This window comes from Phyllobates terribilis, unplaced genomic scaffold (genome assembly GCF_046119375.1).
Source record: "Phyllobates terribilis strain yellow unplaced genomic scaffold, ASM4611937v1 Scaffold_7__3_contigs__length_470593459, whole genome shotgun sequence".
In the NCBI taxonomy this organism is placed as follows: Eukaryota; Metazoa; Chordata; class Amphibia; order Anura; family Dendrobatidae; genus Phyllobates; species Phyllobates terribilis.
Genome location: NW_027362767.1, coordinates 69,978,788 through 69,996,428, shown reverse-complemented (window position 1 = coordinate 69,996,428; position 17,641 = coordinate 69,978,788). Strand labels below are relative to the sequence as shown.

General features: G+C 40.3%; 1 protein-coding gene across 2 annotated transcripts in view; it reads left to right on the top strand.

The window, feature by feature from the left end:
- The window catches only part of PPM1A (protein phosphatase, Mg2+/Mn2+ dependent 1A), a 46,622-nt gene extending 31,203 nt beyond the window's left edge, over nt 1-15,419 (top strand). For both annotated transcript variants that reach the window (XM_073638725.1, XM_073638726.1), the window contains exons 3-6: nt 1,525-1,642; nt 9,462-9,573; nt 13,615-13,672; nt 14,453-15,419. In XM_073638725.1, coding sequence (XP_073494826.1) covers nt 1,525-1,642; nt 9,462-9,573; nt 13,615-13,672; nt 14,453-14,482 — 318 coding nt within the window. In that variant the 3' untranslated portion in view covers nt 14,483-15,419. The remainder of the gene's footprint in view (nt 1-1,524; nt 1,643-9,461; nt 9,574-13,614; nt 13,673-14,452) is intronic.
- The last annotated feature ends 2,222 nt before the right edge of the window (nt 15,420-17,641 follow it).

Sequence of the window (17,641 nt, the reverse complement as noted above, 5' to 3'; positions counted from 1 at the left end):
CAGTGCTTGCCTCTACTACCAGTGGTAACTAGCAGCTCTTTGCAGTGCTACCTCTGCTGTCTGGAAGCTACATGCAAGCAGACTATTATTGGCTGTGACATCTAGCTTCCTGCTCTTCCATTGATCTTTACTAACAGATTGGTGTTGCAGCTTTAAGTATTTTTTTTGCAAGGCACAAGTAGAATGTGACTAATTTTTGCCAGAATAAATGCAGTCAGTGTTTGCTGGGGAAGGGGGGAAACCATCCTTCTGCAAAATGCACACAGGGCTGGTGGGAAACCGTTCTGTATAAGGCCTCATTCACACCTCAGTATTTTTGATCAGTATTTGTATGCTACAACCAGGAGTGTCTCCAAACTACAGAAGAGGTGTTAAACTTTCAAGTATAGTTTTTATCTGTATCTTCCACTCCTGGTTTTGGCATGCAAACACTAACGCAAATTACTTGCCAAATACTGATGTGTGACTGAGGCCTAATACAGAAGTTAGGCCCAGTTTTGTAAACTACATTGTTGCCTTATGTCAGAAGCATTTTTCTGTATACCAAACAGAGGGATACTGTATCACACTTTAAGGCTTCTGTTGTGCTTAAAAGAAGAGAATGTCCTAAAAAAAAAAACAAAAAAAAAACCTGTCTCCTAAACGCAAATCTAAACTGATATTTATAAAATAAAATAATCTTAAACTGGCTGTCCGCAGTGTCTCCAGGCGCACCCCGTCCTCACTCAGCTGAGCATTCCTATGTTTTTGCTTTGAGAGTGCCAGACTCCTCTGGCAGCAGATCATCCGAATTCACCAGGCCCAATCTTTCTTCCCCCACCCCGTCCCCCCACATCATTTGTTAGGGACCGAACGTGATTCCTCCATACACTTTAGTTGGCCAATTCCGCCAAAATTAGTGGAGTGGCTGTTTTTTAATTTTTTTTTTTCTGCATAAAACCTTTACACCAAAAGAGTTACTTGAACATTCAGGGCAGCAAAGGTGATGGCTACAGACACTGAGCTGTCAGAGATTTTTTCCTGGTTGACCTGCATCCAACAGCTAGTCTTGTATTGTAGAAGACAGGAGCTGCAGAAGACAAACCATCCAAAATTAAGTACAATTTATTGTAAATGCTTTAATATTTTAAAATATATACATTGGAGTTATAAAAAAAGAAGTCTTCAAATGTGTACATGGTAGAATGAACCTTATAGGAATGCAAGCCATATACATTTTGTATATATTGGATGTATACTACATTGCATACAAAAAAAAAATAAAAAAATGCAAATTTTGAAAATGGTCAATAGATATAGGAAGAGGAAACTTCTGAACCTGGTCTTTTATGAGATGCTGAAACGGCATGCCTGTGATGAGCACAAATGGCGTTGTATGATTTAGCAGAGTAGGAGTGTATTCATGCAGTGAAACGATGATAAAAAATTACTAAATTACAGCATATTCAATTAAAGATAAATGTATGATAATGTTTTCTTTCTCTCATTGAAAGATGTCTGACTAATGTTTTTCTCCCCTTCTAGGGAAGCCGAGACAACATGAGTGTCATACTGATCTGTTTTCCAAGTGCTCCAAAAGTATCACCCGAGGCAGTGAAAAGAGAAGCAGAATTGGACAAGTACCTGGAAAGCAGAGTAGAAGGTGGATCATTTAACCAAAATTAGTAACCTAATGAATAGTATTTTGTTAAACTTGCCTTCAAGTGCCATGTAAACGTGGCATTCACAGTTCACTACAGTCTATATGATGTGAGCTTTGTCTACTGACACCTTTCTTACATTTTTGAAAATTTTGGCTATTTCCTAGAAAAAAAGGCATATTTGTCAGGGAAGGGTCCAAATCCAAAGATGCATAGTAGTTTGTGAATAAAACAAAAGAATCAGTTTACTTATGTGATTTACAAATCAGTAGTGTGGGTAACAACTTCCTATGTTTTAGTTTGTAATTCTGTACAGAGATTTTGTTAATTGACTTGATTTTTAAAATTTGCATTGCTCATTGGGACTTTCTAAATATGTAGCGTTATTAGGCACTATGGCATGCTTCAATGTCTTTAGCGTATAAAACATTTTATAATTGCAGTCCTAAGTTCCTACAGTTAGCAATGGACAGCTTGATATAGTTTTACAGAATGACAGAAGCATGTCATAGGAAGTAGTATTTTATAGTATGGTTTGTTAGCATGAATTTGCACTCAGTTTTATCAAACATCATGTTCTGATAGAGCCACTATGTGTGCGTGTGGGTACCCATAATTAGTCACCATGCCAAAGATACTCATTGTCATGTCCCAGGACTTTACTGTGTCATTAATTGGATCTCTAGCATGGCAATTTAAGTCTATAGCACAATCTTTCAATCAACAGGACCAGATAGGCTCTGTGGCAAACACCCGTCGCAGCCCCCGCAAACACTTTTTTTTTTTTCTTTCTCTTTTCTTAATGTAATAATGGTCATGCCCCTTTACTACCTATTCAAAAAGGGAGTCCCCCATAACAGTCCAAGGGGTCGTGGGGGACTACCTTTTCTTTTTCTTTAAACTCTATGTGCCTAGTTGCTATCTGTCTGTTGTGCCTGGTGCCGATCTCTGCCGGCACAGTGGCCACAGACTGATCCTGCTGACGCTTCAGCGGCTTCCTAATTGCGGGGAGCTGGCTGTCGATCAGCATGAAGTCAGCAGTCATGCCTTGTCCACAGCAGCCTGGAAGAAGAGCTGATCTGTGGACATGGTGCAGCTGAATCGCTGGGTGTGCCAGCACCAGGTAGAACATGCAGGTAGGTAGCAACTAAGTGCCTCTTAGTTTTTTAGTCTCATAGTATGTGTTTTTTTTTTTTTTTTTTTAAATTGTATATAAACCCTTTTTATATGTTCGGCGCGTACACATTAAATAGCTGTCATCTAAGCTATTTCTCCAGATTCCCCCATACACTTTGCTTCCTAGAGCCCTCTGTATTCATTGGAGTGTCTGCCAAAATAATTGACTCCGGCGAGCAAAAGGACCAGGTAATAGAATTTCAGCTGCCCAATCCTTATGGTCCCTGGCATAATCTGTCGCTAAATGGATTCGACGCCCCCATACACATTAGATGGTTGGCTGTTCTGCTGTTTCATACAGCTGAAATATTCTCTAAAGACCCCCATAAACTTTTAATAAAGTCTGAACCAGCGGATCGGCTAACGAACCAATGTGTAATGAGTGTCTACCCGCCCTGATGACAGCAATATCAAATTTATATAATTTATATTGCTGTCGTCATGGCGTGTCATAGAATAAGGTTAGTTTATCAGTCTGTGAAAGATGTAAAAATTCAAGTCTGTGACCTTTTATCCCCCCCCCCTTCCCCATATAATGTCTGAAATATATTAAGGGAAATAAACTTATGACCACTGGAACAATAGCCCTTGAATTGTGAATTTTATTTGATCCAGGCAATAGTGTGCACAGACATAGTCCTGCGTTTTAACCAATTTTCTAGGACATCTGAGATGGACTATGTAAGAAGTAGAGTGCTATTCTGCAAGTAAGCACGGCTACTCCTGGCTGCAACCACTCCAGATGTCCTTGAAGAAAGACCTTTGGTCAAAGTGTCAGAGTATATCTGCTCACTATATTGCTGGATAAAATAAATTTCACAAATCAAGTTACATTGATTGCCTTTGTTTCTTTCCATGCCGGGATTTCTCACTGAAGTTAACTGGACTTCAGCATTGTTGGCATCCCAGAACAGACAGCATTGTTGGCATCCCAGAACAGACAGCATTGTTGGCTTCTCCCTGATATTACAAATATAATGTAGCCACAAATGGCAGCCAATGCAGCGTGTGTGATGTCATGCTGGTGACATCAGCAGAAGGTAAATGCCTGCAGTAGCCTAGTTACAAAAGACTCGTTTTGTCACATCCCTCTTGTGAGAAGATATAAGTCATGTAGGGAGTATAGGCACAGTACAGATAGTTTAGTCCCTTTATTAGATATATACATCTATCTTAAAGTAAAATCACATATAACATTTGTTCTAACTAATAAGTTCCACGACAGCCTTTACTGTAGGACCAAGTGGCCTCATTCTGCAGCATTTCCCTATTGCCTTTAGTTTAAAGGAGTTTTCTGGGACTTTAACATTGATGGCCTCTCCTTAGGATATAGGTAATCACTGTCTGATGAGTGGGGCTGCGACACCTGGCAGCTCTGTTAATCAACTGTTCCCGGTGTCATCGGCAGCTAGAGCTGCACAGCTCTATCGCCAGAGTAGAGGCCACGGCCTGGTACTTCACATCCACCCCCTATTGATTTGAATAAGTGGTGGATGTGCAGTTCCTGGCCTCAGTCGACGGAGCTGTGCTCCACAACTAACCAGTTTTGGCCGACACCAATAACAGCTGATCAGCGGGGTTGTCAGGTGTCAAACCCCCACAGATCAGACATTGATGACTTATCCTAAGGAGAGGTCATCAATGGTAATGTCCTGGACAAACCCTTTTAAACTTACATGGCATTGAACACTCAGAACTTAAAGGGTTTTTCTCTCAATGTCAATTATAGCTCAGTGGCTTAAAATAGTGGTCACATGTTACCAATTTGCAAAAAGTGTTTGCTCCATTTTATATCAACCAAACCTGCATGTCAGACTTTTGCAAATGTATTTGTCTTGCAGCTCCTTCATTAGAGGTGGCACGTGCTCATTAGAGACTTGCTATTCTTCTATAGTGGGTATGCTCTTATTACTTTGCAGGGTGATGGCACCGGCCTCAGGATGGACCTGGGCACTGTACATCTTCTCCTGGTAAAGGAGGAACAGCTACTCTCCTGACTGTGTTGCTCAGCAGAGCATGTACAGAATTACCAGCCACTAAACATCTGTGGTTATTCTAAAACCATGAATATTTTTGTCCATAATTATATAATTGACGCATCCTACTGCTAAATACAACTGGACAGTTATATATACTGTCTGCAAAAGAAACTGTCCTTGCTAACCTCAGCCACCAGTCGGAGCTCTCTGCTTTACTTTTTAAAAAAAAAAAAAAAAAAAAAAAAAATACGGTTCTGGTAAAATAAAAGCTAGACTGATAATTTTTGGAACTAGGAGAGGATTCATTAGTGGAACGTATCAAACACATGTACAGAGATGAAGGATCAGAATCCTTTACACCTAGTGGTAGCGACAGACAAGAATTACATGTGTTGCTATAATAGAAACTATGCAGTGACATGTCTATTGTCTGCTCCGGAGGCCACTAGTAGATCAAAGAACCGTTAGAGGAGTAACTAGTGTTTTTTTCTTTTATACATGGGGGAGAGCAGGAATCCTGGAGAAGCAGAGTGGATATGGGGAAACCTAGCTGGCACTGGTCACATGGGCAGGACACTGAGCTGGGAGAGTTATGGAGGAGCTGGAGCCCGAAAAGATGTAGGAAATTAACACAAGTATTATATGGATTGGGTGGGTTACTTTAGAGAGATGAATATACTAACGGTGTTTGGAAAAATAACAGATTCTGGAATAACTCCTTTTAAGCAGTGAGAGGTACAAAACAGTCGCTTTGAGCATAGTTGTAAGATCTGAGGACTAAAGATCTTGTAGCTAACTTTATTGGGTCTTCTCTGGGAATTGAATTCTATTTTTTAAATGAAATCAGTTTTAATTTTCATCTGCATTTAAAGGGGTTGTCCCATGCTTGAATAATCATTTACGAATGCCAGCCTAAACATTTACACATCTTTAATATTTTTGTTTTTTTAAAAGCATGTTTTTAACAAATGAAATCTAAAAAGAAATATAAACATTGTACGGCACATTAAAGTACCACTTTTTTTTTTTTTTTTTTTTTTTTTTTTATATTATACTTTTCACCACAGTATAGGTATCAGTAATGTATGTTTCCTGTGTGGTAAAACTACTTGCTGGTCGCCGTCTTCTGCTGTTTCCGGGGCCGCTCTGGTACTCTTCTGCTGTTTCCGGGGCCGCTCTGGTACTCTTCTGCTGTTTCCGGGGCCGCTCTGGTACTCTTCTGCTGTTTCCGGGGCCGCTCTGGTACTCTTCTGCTGTTTCCGGGGCCGCTCTGGTACTCTTCTGCTGTTTCCGGGGCCGCTCTGGTACTCTTCTGCTGTTTCCGGGGCCGCTCTGGTACTCTTCTGCTGTTTCCGGGGCCGCTCTGGTACTCTTCTGCTGTTTCCGGGGCCGCTCTGGTACTCTTCTGCTGTTTCCGGGGCCGCTCTGGTACTCTTCTGCTGTTTCCGGGGCCGCTCTGGTACTCTTCTGCTGTTTCCGGGGCCGCTCTGGTACTCTTCTGCTGTTTCCGGGGCCGCTCTGGTACTCTTCTGCTGTTTCCGGGGCCGCTCTGGTACTCTTCTGCTGTTTCCGGGGCCGCTCTGGTACTCTTCTGCTGTTTCCGGGGCCGCTCTGGTACTCTTCTGCTGTTTCCGGGGCCGCTCTGGTACTCTTCTGCTGTTTCCGGGGCCGCTCTGGTACTCTTCTGCTGTTTCCGGGGCCGCTCTGGTACTCTTCTGCTGTTTCCGGGGCCGCTCTGGTACTCTTCTGCTGTTTCCGGGGCCGCTCTGGTACTCTTCTGCTGTTTCCGGGGCCGCTCTGGTACTCTTCTGCTGTTTCCGGGGCCGCTCTGGTACTCTTCTGCTGTTTCCGGGGCCGCTCTGGTACTCTTCTGCTGTTTCCGGGGCCGCTCTGGTACTCTTCTGCTGTTTCCGGGGCCGCTCTGGTACTCTTCTGCTGTTTCCGGGGCCGCTCTGGTACTCTTCTGCTGTTTCCGGGGCCGCTCTGGTACTCTTCTGCTGTTTCCGGGGCCGCTCTGGTACTCTTCTGCTGTTTCCGGGGCCGCTCTGGTACTCTTCTGCTGTTTCCGGGGCCGCTCTGGTACTCTTCTGCTGTTTCCGGGGCCGCTCTGGTACTCTTCTGCTGTTTCCGGGGCCGCTCTGGTACTCTTCTGCTGTTTCCGGGGCCGCTCTGGTACTCTTCTGCTGTTTCCGGGGCCGCTCTGGTACTCTTCTGCTGTTTCCGGGGCCGCTCTGGTACTCTTCTGCTGTTTCCGGGGCCGCTCTGGTACTCTTCTGCTGTTTCCGGGGCCGCTCTGGTACTCTTCTGCTGTTTCCGGGGCCGCTCTGGTACTCTTCTGCTGTTTCCGGGGCCGCTCTGGTACTCTTCTGCTGTTTCCGGGGCCGCTCTGGTACTCTTCTGGATCACACGACTGGAGTTGTGACTGGATTACTGCAGTGCTTGCTGAGTGTACAGGTGGTCACTTCTCAATACAAGTCTGAGATCACGTTCAGTATTTTACATCTGTATTTGTAAGCCAGAAGTGGTGACCTGTTTCTATTATACTTTTCCTCTGATTGTTCCACTCCTGGTTTTGACTTACAAATACTAATGTAAAACACTGGCCAAATAGTGAACTAGGCTTTCATAGGCTCTCATAGACTTATAGCTGTTACTTCTGGCTTATTAAAGTTGCAGTCACAAGCTGGCTTAGAAGGGACCTGAGCGACACTGGAAATATTAGATGACTGCCACCGGTAAGTGTTTTGCTATACTTAGGGAACCATACATTACTGAAACCTGTCTGATTGGGGTCCGTCCCCCCCCCCCCCCCCCCCTAAATTTCACCTTGAAGTGGTACCCTAAGGCCATGTGTACACATTTTGCGTTTTTCCTGCGTTTTTTTCCCACACTTATTTGTGAACAAAATCTGAAGCTAAACCTGATGCCAGCCAAGTGAATGAGAAACCTGAAGTGTCATGCACCCTCCCTCCCCAAAAAACAAAACCTATTCTAGGTAGGTGTGTTTCTAACCTCTTCCTTTTTAGACCTTTTTCCATAGCCAAAGGGAATATGTGCGCAGGGTTAATGTACAGACAGATGAAAATCTCCTGCTACTACAATCAATGAGATTTCCCAAAATCTCATCACACCCCTGGATTTGAGATCCTCAGCATGCTAATTTACTGTGGATCGCAGGGTGAAATATTCAGGAAATATTGCAACATTTATGCAACAAAATCTGCCTGGTGAATGGAATTTTAATATATTTTAATCCAGCTAATGACCAAATGAAAGTGACACAAATTCTCATTCTGCTGGTTATTCAATCAGGTCGATAATTTAAATCTACAAATTTTTTTGAGCACATGAAGCACTTTTTTACCCAAATGTGGGCTGGATTATCCAGATGGAGTTGAGTAGGAGCCTTTAAAATAATTGTATCATAAGTCTGTTAATTAGTCTGCAGCACAATTAACGTTTGTCCCCATTGTACATCCTGTATTGTTATGGGGTCTAGCTCTATTAGTGCTGATGTAAGATTGAGAATATCTTGTAAAATGTGACTACTCTATTAACATCTGACACTGTCCGGTGCGCGTTACTGGAAAGCACTTGGCAGACTAACTCACTAAGCGTAGCCACAGGTCAAAATTTACCCAACAATAGCCAAAAGCGTATCCTTTTGGCCACTGCTTGCATGGCATGTACCCGTTATTTTTTTTATTTTTTTTTGCAGCAGCTGACTATGCAAAAGCTTTTTTTTTTTTTTTCTTGCATTATGGCAAATGACCTTTGTATGCTGCACCTTGGCACTTAGAAGGTATAGAATATGATGTGAATAAAGCCATTGCCATTTACAAAAAAATAAAATAAAACGTAATTATTCCCCCCCCCCCTTAAAAAAAAATCACTTTCCCTTATAGGCCAACTATGCATGAAAGTAGGCTAATTTAGCCTAAAAGTGAACAATACTGGTGTTTAATATTATGCTCCTAAATCTGCAGCAAGGAATAAATAAAGTGAATTGCCAATAGTGGAAAAACTCTTAATTTTGGGTGTGGGGATGTAAAATGATCTTGTGTGTTGGTTACTCTAATTTGCTCCTTTTAATTGGCTTATTTTTTGTTTTTGTCACCTGTATCATGCAGTATGTATAGCTTACTAATCTAATTAATGTACATGTTTAGTGGAGACTGTTACCTGTAATCCTCTGCCCAGATGTTATTGTCTACAGATCATACTCTTTATTTTTGTATATTTAATTTCAGCAATAGAAACCTTTGTAGATTCAATTTTAGATGTTACCTTTACACAATAAAATAATTTGGCAAAACAAATCTGATATCTTTGCATTTTATTCAGAACCAAACCATTATTGTGTAAAAAAAAAAAAAAAAAAAAGTTCACTTTTGCGCTTTTTCTTTTCTTTATTTTGTTTTGAGCATTTGTGTGTGGATGTGCTAAAAAATGACAATTTTACAATGTATGTGTAAAACTGCACACTGCTTCAGACCAGGACTATTTGTGTAGCCTGAAACATTAATTCATTATTTTTTTTATGAGAAAAGGCATCTTATTCTGTCACATGATACCGCATTCCTGTGCATGATTGTAATGGTTAGCTGTACTTTTACACTGGTTACATGTGAACAGCACTTACAAAACAAGTACTTCTAATTCCTAGAGATCATAAAGAAGCAGGGTGAAGAAGGTGTACCAGACTTAGTCCATGTGATGCGTACATTAGCCACTGAGACCATCCCTAACCTCCCACCTGGAGGAGAATTGGCAAGCAAGTGAGTTATCCTGAGCATTTTTGTCTGTACAATATATGTAGGAATAACTATGCCACAATTTTGAAAATAAGTTTAGATACCAGTGGTCCTTTTTACAACCTGAAATCATTATCAAGAGGTTTCCTCGTCTGTTCGAAGCCACAGATGGATATGGTGGTCAACTCCTACAACCCATCACAAATGAGTTCATGTTTGATGGACTTGATCATATTTTATGATGCCTGTTTTAGAGGTTACCATCTAAATACCACATTTCTTTTATTTTGTAGTTGATGCTACTGTAGAAATGTGACGCTGTTAACTGTTGCTGTTCACAGGTTTCCACTCCTAAAAGCTGGTGTTGAGGAGCTGATTTGCCAGGCAGTCCTTTAGAGAATCTATTGTATTGCTTGCAGACACAAGTTAGAAGAATAATATAAAAAAACAACAACAACAAAGCTCAACAATTAGGGCACCTAAAACTAAATGTTTTTTTTGTTTTTTTACTTGCATAATATGAACAGTAATGGGTAGGAGTTTTCCAATGGAGGGGGTAATAAACTTATTTATATAAATTGTGGCATATATTTGTGTAGCATGATCAATTTTGTGTGCTGTGAAACGTGCATTGCCCCCTTTTTAGCTTTCGTTATTTTTCTTCATTTCTCAGCTAATACTAAATTGTCAGTTTTTTTTTTTTAATTTGCTATACATTTTCCCTCAGCACATTTTTTTTTCCCTTCACAAATGCTACATAGATCCATGGATGCAGTTTTCTCCCCTCTATTGTCATCTTGATGTTTTTTCCTTCCTTTACCAGGGACTGCATTTTGCTGCTAGTGTCTGACTTCTTGAATTGTTTCCTAAGACTATGTAGAAAAGGTCTCCATCAGATGTTAAAGGAAAAAAAAAACCTGTAGACTTGTTTCTCCACGGTTGTATTGTATACCATGAATTCTAGCTGAAACTGACTTCTTTACAGGTTTTAAAGCAAAAGGTGTACAATGTCCATGACAAGCCTTTAAGCTACACACATCTTTTTAAAATCTTGTAATTTGTCTGAATGTCTCCTAATAAAAGGTTTGTACTGCTGCACATCTTAAAGTACATAATGTGGTAATGTATTCGTTTTTAATTTTTCTTTCAAATGTTCTGATGCAGCAAAATCCACTTGTATGCAGTTTTTGCTGCACAATTACCAGTCAGTTCTCTGTGCATAAAACTGAGTCTATCACTCCCTGGGATGTATATTATCTATTAATATGGGCATACAGGTGATAGAAATGTTAAACTAGTCCTACCTGTATGCCTCATATTAGCAGTCTTGTTTTTAAGAAATCTTTTATTTTACTTTTATTTCATTTATGCTAATGATTTCTTCCAAGCTCCGGGGTGTACGGAGCCTAGAATAAATCCCTGCCTGCTCTCCATTATAATACCCACGTCTGCGCCCTGCACTCCCTCCACAATCTGTATCTTTTACTCCCTTCTATGGGCAGTGTATTCGAGATCATACACACTTGGTTCCTTGCGATAACTATGCAGGGAGGAAGTGGGGAGAGCACCGTATCGTCGTGCACACCGGAGGTCACTGGAGTGGAAGTCTGACTCGCCTGCACAGAAGATCCCTGAATACACTGCCTATAGAAGGGAGGAAAAGATACGGATCGCGGAGGGAGTGCAGGGCGCAGGCGCGGGATTCCGGCGCCACAGCTGCACGTCACAGGGCACTGTGACATGCATGGGAGGGGAGTTGGCATTATAATGACACAAGGAGGCAGGGATTTCTTCCAGGCACCGTATGCCCCAGAGCCTGTAAGAATTCATTACCATAAAGAAAATTAAGATTTCTCAAGACGGCTAATATGAGGCATACAGGTAGGACTAGTTTAACATTTCTATTACCTGTATGCCCATATTAATAAGTTATATACGTCACAGAGGGTGACAGGTTCCCTTTAAGTGGGAGGCATCTGAGGCATAGCCTAGTCATTTTTTATATATTTTTTTCTTGCTCTAAAAGATTCCTATACATGTAGATGGCATTATCAAAGCCTAATCTACAGTTGTTTCGTAAGGGTGCTTTCACATTGGGTTCTGTGTCCCCGGTGGGGCATATGTCCTAAATTCCCTGCAAAATGGGGTCTGGACGTATGCTCTGACGGGGGCCATAGACTCCCGAAAAAAGTGCACGGCAGAGCTCACGTCCGCTCTGCCTTCACCATTGCAGTCTATAGCCCCCATCAGAGCATACGTCCAGACTCCGTTTTGCAGGGAATTTAGGACGTATGCCCCGACAGGGACCCAGAACGCAAAGTGGAGGCACCCTAATTTGCTTCAGATTTGCAGTGCGTGAATCCACCATGCAAATCCTCCTTCTCTAGACAAAACACAAGCTGCTATAAAGATGCCTTCATACAAATAGTTGTAAAAAAAACATGTCCCAAGAAATCTTCCCTATTCCATGCACTGACAGCTGTTCATATTACAGATTAGTCCGACAACCGAAGAAAAAAAAAATGGTGCATATAGAGCTCTTTAAAATGTAACTTTTATTTTAAAGAAAATTAAAAGCAGTAAAATACAGAGTAAACCCATGGCGGGCCACATGCAAAAAAGCACTACCACACAGTTGTAATCCGACATGGTAATGTAGTCCAGAAGCCAAAAAATTAGAACATGACAAAAAATGAGAACCAAATGAAACCCCAATGTATTGGTATATACTCAATTGATAAGGTGCTGACAAAATTAAAACCCAACTTGTATTGGTATATGAGCCCCCCCTGTGGGGAGATGCAAATGTTGTATGATACCTAGGTCTAACTTGTGTTCAAAAGTAATAGTACACTTACATATGGGTATGTGGTGGCTTCAGGTCGCATGTGGTCCTCTCACCCCAATGCACGTTTCACCCTAGCTTAGTCAGGGGGCATGTGTTCGGAGGAGCATATGGGTGAGTATAGGTTACTTCTTAATTAATTGACAGATGACGACATCTGAACCATTTAATGTCTCTGGGAGTGCTGACCAATCATGGACACCATTTTATAATGAATTCATCCTGTGACCCATTGTGTGTATCATGTGTGACTCAAGAAAAAAAACTAAATTAGCATATGCACTACATCAATTAAGTAAATGGTAATAGGACATGTAAAAAACGTAGGGTACTTGGTTAACTCTGTTTTGATCAAAAAACCATAAAAGCCATCTAAACCATGACAAGGGGTACCCATCGGGACGGTCTTAACCTGTCTCTAGTTTTTAAACTTTACCATGTGTCAAGTGACCTAATGTGAATAACGACAGAGCAAGACAGGGTCCCAACAGAGACACTTATCCACTGGAAGCTATACAGATGTAATACTTATTTCAGAAAGGGTCGGCCATGCCCCCTTTTTGGTTCAAGAGATTACAGTAAAACCAAAGAAATGAGCCCTACTATAGTGTTATCCAAGTACCCTATATTATATATATATCCGTTAAATAGCTCCAAAGTAAGACTCCTCTTTATGGGATCAGGTACACCGATTGTTCAATTTCATTTATCAGCAAGCCCTATAAGAATCTGTGTAAAGATTAACTTTTTTTTTTTTTAAATCAGCTTTTGCAAAGTTCAGAATCTTTATAATTCAATTACTTTGTATTATGCTTCTCTACAAAAGTGCTCTTTTTTCACTGCCTAGCTCATGTTCCTTCAGCAGCTGCTTTAGATTGCAGCTCTAGCAAGGTTTGGTACTAAACACAGCATTGTGGAGGGAAGCGGAGAATTCGTACATCGTGTATGTATTCTTGTAAGAGCAGCGGCTCCAAAACTGCTTCTACATGAGCAAGGCAGTTAAAACAGCACTTTCATCATGGTGTGTATGCGAGCAAAATAATGTAATGAAATATCTTACAAATATTCATAAGTCTGCAATGCTGGGAGGATAATTATATGAAGATAAGTTTAGTTACTCCTTAAATTACTGCGTTCTTGATAAATGACCCTGTTATATATTGAATCATCCCCAATGTTTTCAGTGCTTTGTGTTTAATAATTCTCACAATTTGGTTTAGGCGGAGTGTGATTGAAGCCGTGTACAACAAGCTGAACCCATATAGAAATGATGACACTGTAAGTATTATTGAAGCTTTTATTTATTTTTTTTTTTTCCCTAACAAGTTGTGAAAAATTGTCCTATGCACGAAAAACTCTTTACAGGGGATTGATATGCAGTCAATTTTAGAAATCACTCTTGGTGTAATGTACACCGACTTTACATGACTAAACAGATGGCATTTTACTTGCTTCTCAGTGCTCGTATGCATATAGTGAGCTTGCAAAGTAGAATAGTAGAATTGGGCCTTTCATGACTTCCGTCTGGGTCTCCCAGCTGAGTCCTCTGCTTCACATGTGCTCCTGACTAAGCCGTTGTCTTCAGTTAGACAAGGGAGTCCAAAACATAAAACCTTCAACTGTTTGACCTTAGACTAAACTATGAGGTGTCGGGTCTTAAACCATGCCCCTCTTAGGGAAGCCATGCTCCCTTCTCACACAAGGTAGTGTATAAAACACACAATAAATATTGTGCAAGTCATAAGACAGTGTTGTGTTTTGTTGTTCTTCTTGGTGCAATTTAAACCAGACTTTTTGCACATTAAAGCTTGATCAAAATGTCCCAACTTTCTACAGCTACTATACAAGGTAACAGTCTACAAACATATACCGTGATTACTATCTGTCCTGTATTAGTTAAGCTGCAGAGCTTGTGTTAAAAGGTGTTGTAGCCAAAGTTTAGAGCAAGAAAATCGCTTGTGAGGGTGGACATAGGCATTGAATGTTCTAGATAAAATGGCTTAAACTTTTAAAATAAGTTTCTAACAGTATTTTTTTTTATTCTTCTTTCATCTTAAGGATTCTGCGTCAGCTGATGACATGTGGTAAATGTATCCGTTTAGCAATGGAGTTTACATCAGTCCTCAATGAACATACAGCCCAACCTCAGTGATCCTTCTTAGCGTCCATCCTCAACCTTATTTCCCCTCCTCCCCCGATTTAAAGAAGGGAATATGATGTGGGTGAGCTTGGTGAAAAATAAAACTCCCATCAGTACAAATAATCCCGAATATTGTACTGTTTTCCTAATGCCCTTTCTTTCTCTACACATATATAATTTTTTTTGTTTTGTAAAAAAAAAAAAATAAAAAAATTTGAATTGTTAATGTACTTTCAGAGAATACATGTTGTAAATCAGACTCCAGCAAATTCTGTTGTATGATTTTTTTTTTTTTTTGTAAAGTGCAATTGTCCTTGTACAAAATTTGTCATATTTAATTATGGACTGCAAATTTCTCTAAAGGTTACAGGAGGTCTAGCTTGTTATGTGATGCAACCAGTTATCTAACCCTATACGTTAATGTGGTTGTTTTAGATTTGGGTAAAAAAAAGAGCGAGGGGGGGAAAAAAAAAAATATTAAAGATAAAAAAAAAAAGCAGCAACATAACCAGCTGGGTGTCCCCTATGAGATTGTTTATAAATTTGTAACTTTAGTGTACAGTATTTTTCAGGATGAAGATCAGCCTTGCATTCTGACAGCTTTTTTGATTTTTTTTTTTTTTTTTCTGGCTCGGGCCTTTTTGATTACAGGATGTTCCTCCTTTTTGATATTAAAAAAAGTGACTGAAAATGGCAGTCTTTTATGAACAAATATGTACCCACGATTTAAACATTCAGATCCATTAACAAGTAATCAGTTGTGTGTGTCGATTGTGTTTTTTTTTTTTCCTTTTTATTATAAATAACTACACTGGCTGGGTCTGTTGCTGCTACAGAGAGTTTTGAATTCCATTTTATCAATAAAGCTTGATTTGACAAACACAATCATTAAGGAGTAATGTCTCGTGTGCTATTCATATCGAGGAGGAAGAATAAATGTACTTTCGTAATATAGCAAAAAAAGAAGAAATTTATTGATGGGAAGCATGCCAATAATCAGTCCCCATCCTATTACATTTTGCAACTTTACTATACTATATGTTTAAGGGTGTTTCAAGCAACAATGTTTTTTTTTTTGTCCTGAACTCTACCTGTGGTATAAAAATGAAGTACTGACCTAAGTTTTCACCTAACCAGTTCCCTTGATAAGGAAAGCTAGTGTATTTGTGACTTAAGATGCAGCATGTTGATTTACTGGTTTTGTACCATCCGATAAGGCGAGCAAACTTAGCCCATGTGAATCTAGATTTGGAGCTGCAGACTGTGCAACTTTATGTTCGTACAAGGTTTTGTTTCTTGAAGGTTTTTTTTGGCCTTCACTTCTTCCATAATAGAGCAGAGAAAGGTAATTTTTTTTCCAGATTGCGTGGGTCACTGAGAACCCATATGGCCACCATATGAATGGATGAATGACGTAGTGACACGAGTCAGCTTTTTAGACTTTGTGTTGTCACTGATGGACATAATAAGGTGATTTGGAATCACAAGTCTGTTAGCATGCTCCAAGTAGATGACCACTTGTTTTGCACTAGTGCAAAGCGGTCATCTGATGCTCCTCATGGGTATTGGGCTGCCTTTTTTAATGTATAAATATTGCAAAGTATGGGCATTGCAGGCATAGCCATGTAAAGGCTCATTTATGATACTGGGAAGCTGTCTAGCTCTGCAGCCACCAGTGTATTTCTGCAGATGCAACATGTCGATTGGTTGCCTAGATGAAACAGTCAAGGAAATTTTCCCTGTAGTTGTGGCTTTATATTGTTCCTCTATATTTTTAATCTGATTTTTTTAGTTTTTGTAACAATGTTTCTGTATCGACATCCTTAACCCATCACTGAGGTGCTGAAACTTGTCTGTTTTTCCATTTTGTTTCCTTTTGCAAGCATGAATGAAGAACACAGACACATGTATTGTATTAAAAATGCGTTTTTGTTTTTTTTTTGTTCACCAGACAGTTCTTTTATTTAATTTTTGAATAAAGACTGCAAATTGTTCCATTGTTGTACAGTGAAAAATGCTATTGTAACCATGATTTTACTTTTAGTGATTTATGTGCATGTGATCACGAGGATAACAGATCTCTGAATAATGTTTGATTTCACTAGTAAATTATTTTTTCCTAGATTCATGAACCAGTGCAATTTTTATTTTGTACTTTAAAAGTATTCAATGACATTTCCTCATCAAAGTGCACAAAATCCACCAAGTCAATGGCAATTGGCATGATCACTATATGCTTAAAGGAGTTGTCCACTATTGGACAGACAGTGCCTAATCACTTCAGGGTCCCATAGAAAAATAATCTATACTCTCCTCCTGCAATGTTGGCAGTGCTATCCCAGGTGGGTCACATGGCATTGTCTACTTCCGTCCTGTCTCAATAACATTCTGTCAGAGCAGATAGTAAATCCTGTAGCCAATCATCAGTAGCTGATTGGCTGCAGCAGTAATGTGTCACAAGAAAATAACAAGACCCACCTAGAACAGCAGCGCCAGCTTGTCTGGAACGGTGCTGCTGCAGGAAGTGAGTATAGATTTTGTATGGGGCCCTGGAGCCATTAAGCAAGGGTTGTCCATTAGTGGACAACTTTCGTTTTAAAGGGAATCTGTCATCAGGTTTTATGTATTCTCATGCCCCAGCTTATAGTGCTCTCAGACCTGGATTCTGGAGCTGTATCACTTTCTGGACTGTGTGGTGCAGTTTTGATAATATCCCTGTTTTTTCTGCTGTAGATGTAGCAGTGGGCCAAATGCTGAGCTGTGTATAACCCCGCCCACACCCCTGATTGGCTGCTTCCTGTGTACGCTGTCAACAAACTGCCAATCAGGGGTGGGGTTACACACAGCTGGACGGACTGGCTGGCACGTGACGTGACACCTAGTCCTACAGTGTTTGATACTCTCCTGCTGATAAAACACTGATTGTATTGAAACTACAGCAAGCAGCTGAACAAGTGACACATCCCTGCAATCAAGCCATCTGCCCCTACATCATGATGCTCTTAGATGAAATGGCTAAAACCTGATGACAGATTCCCTTTAAGGATGAATATAGCAAAATTGTAGTTTTGAATAGTAAAGTGTACAGAATTGAAGTTGCAATTATC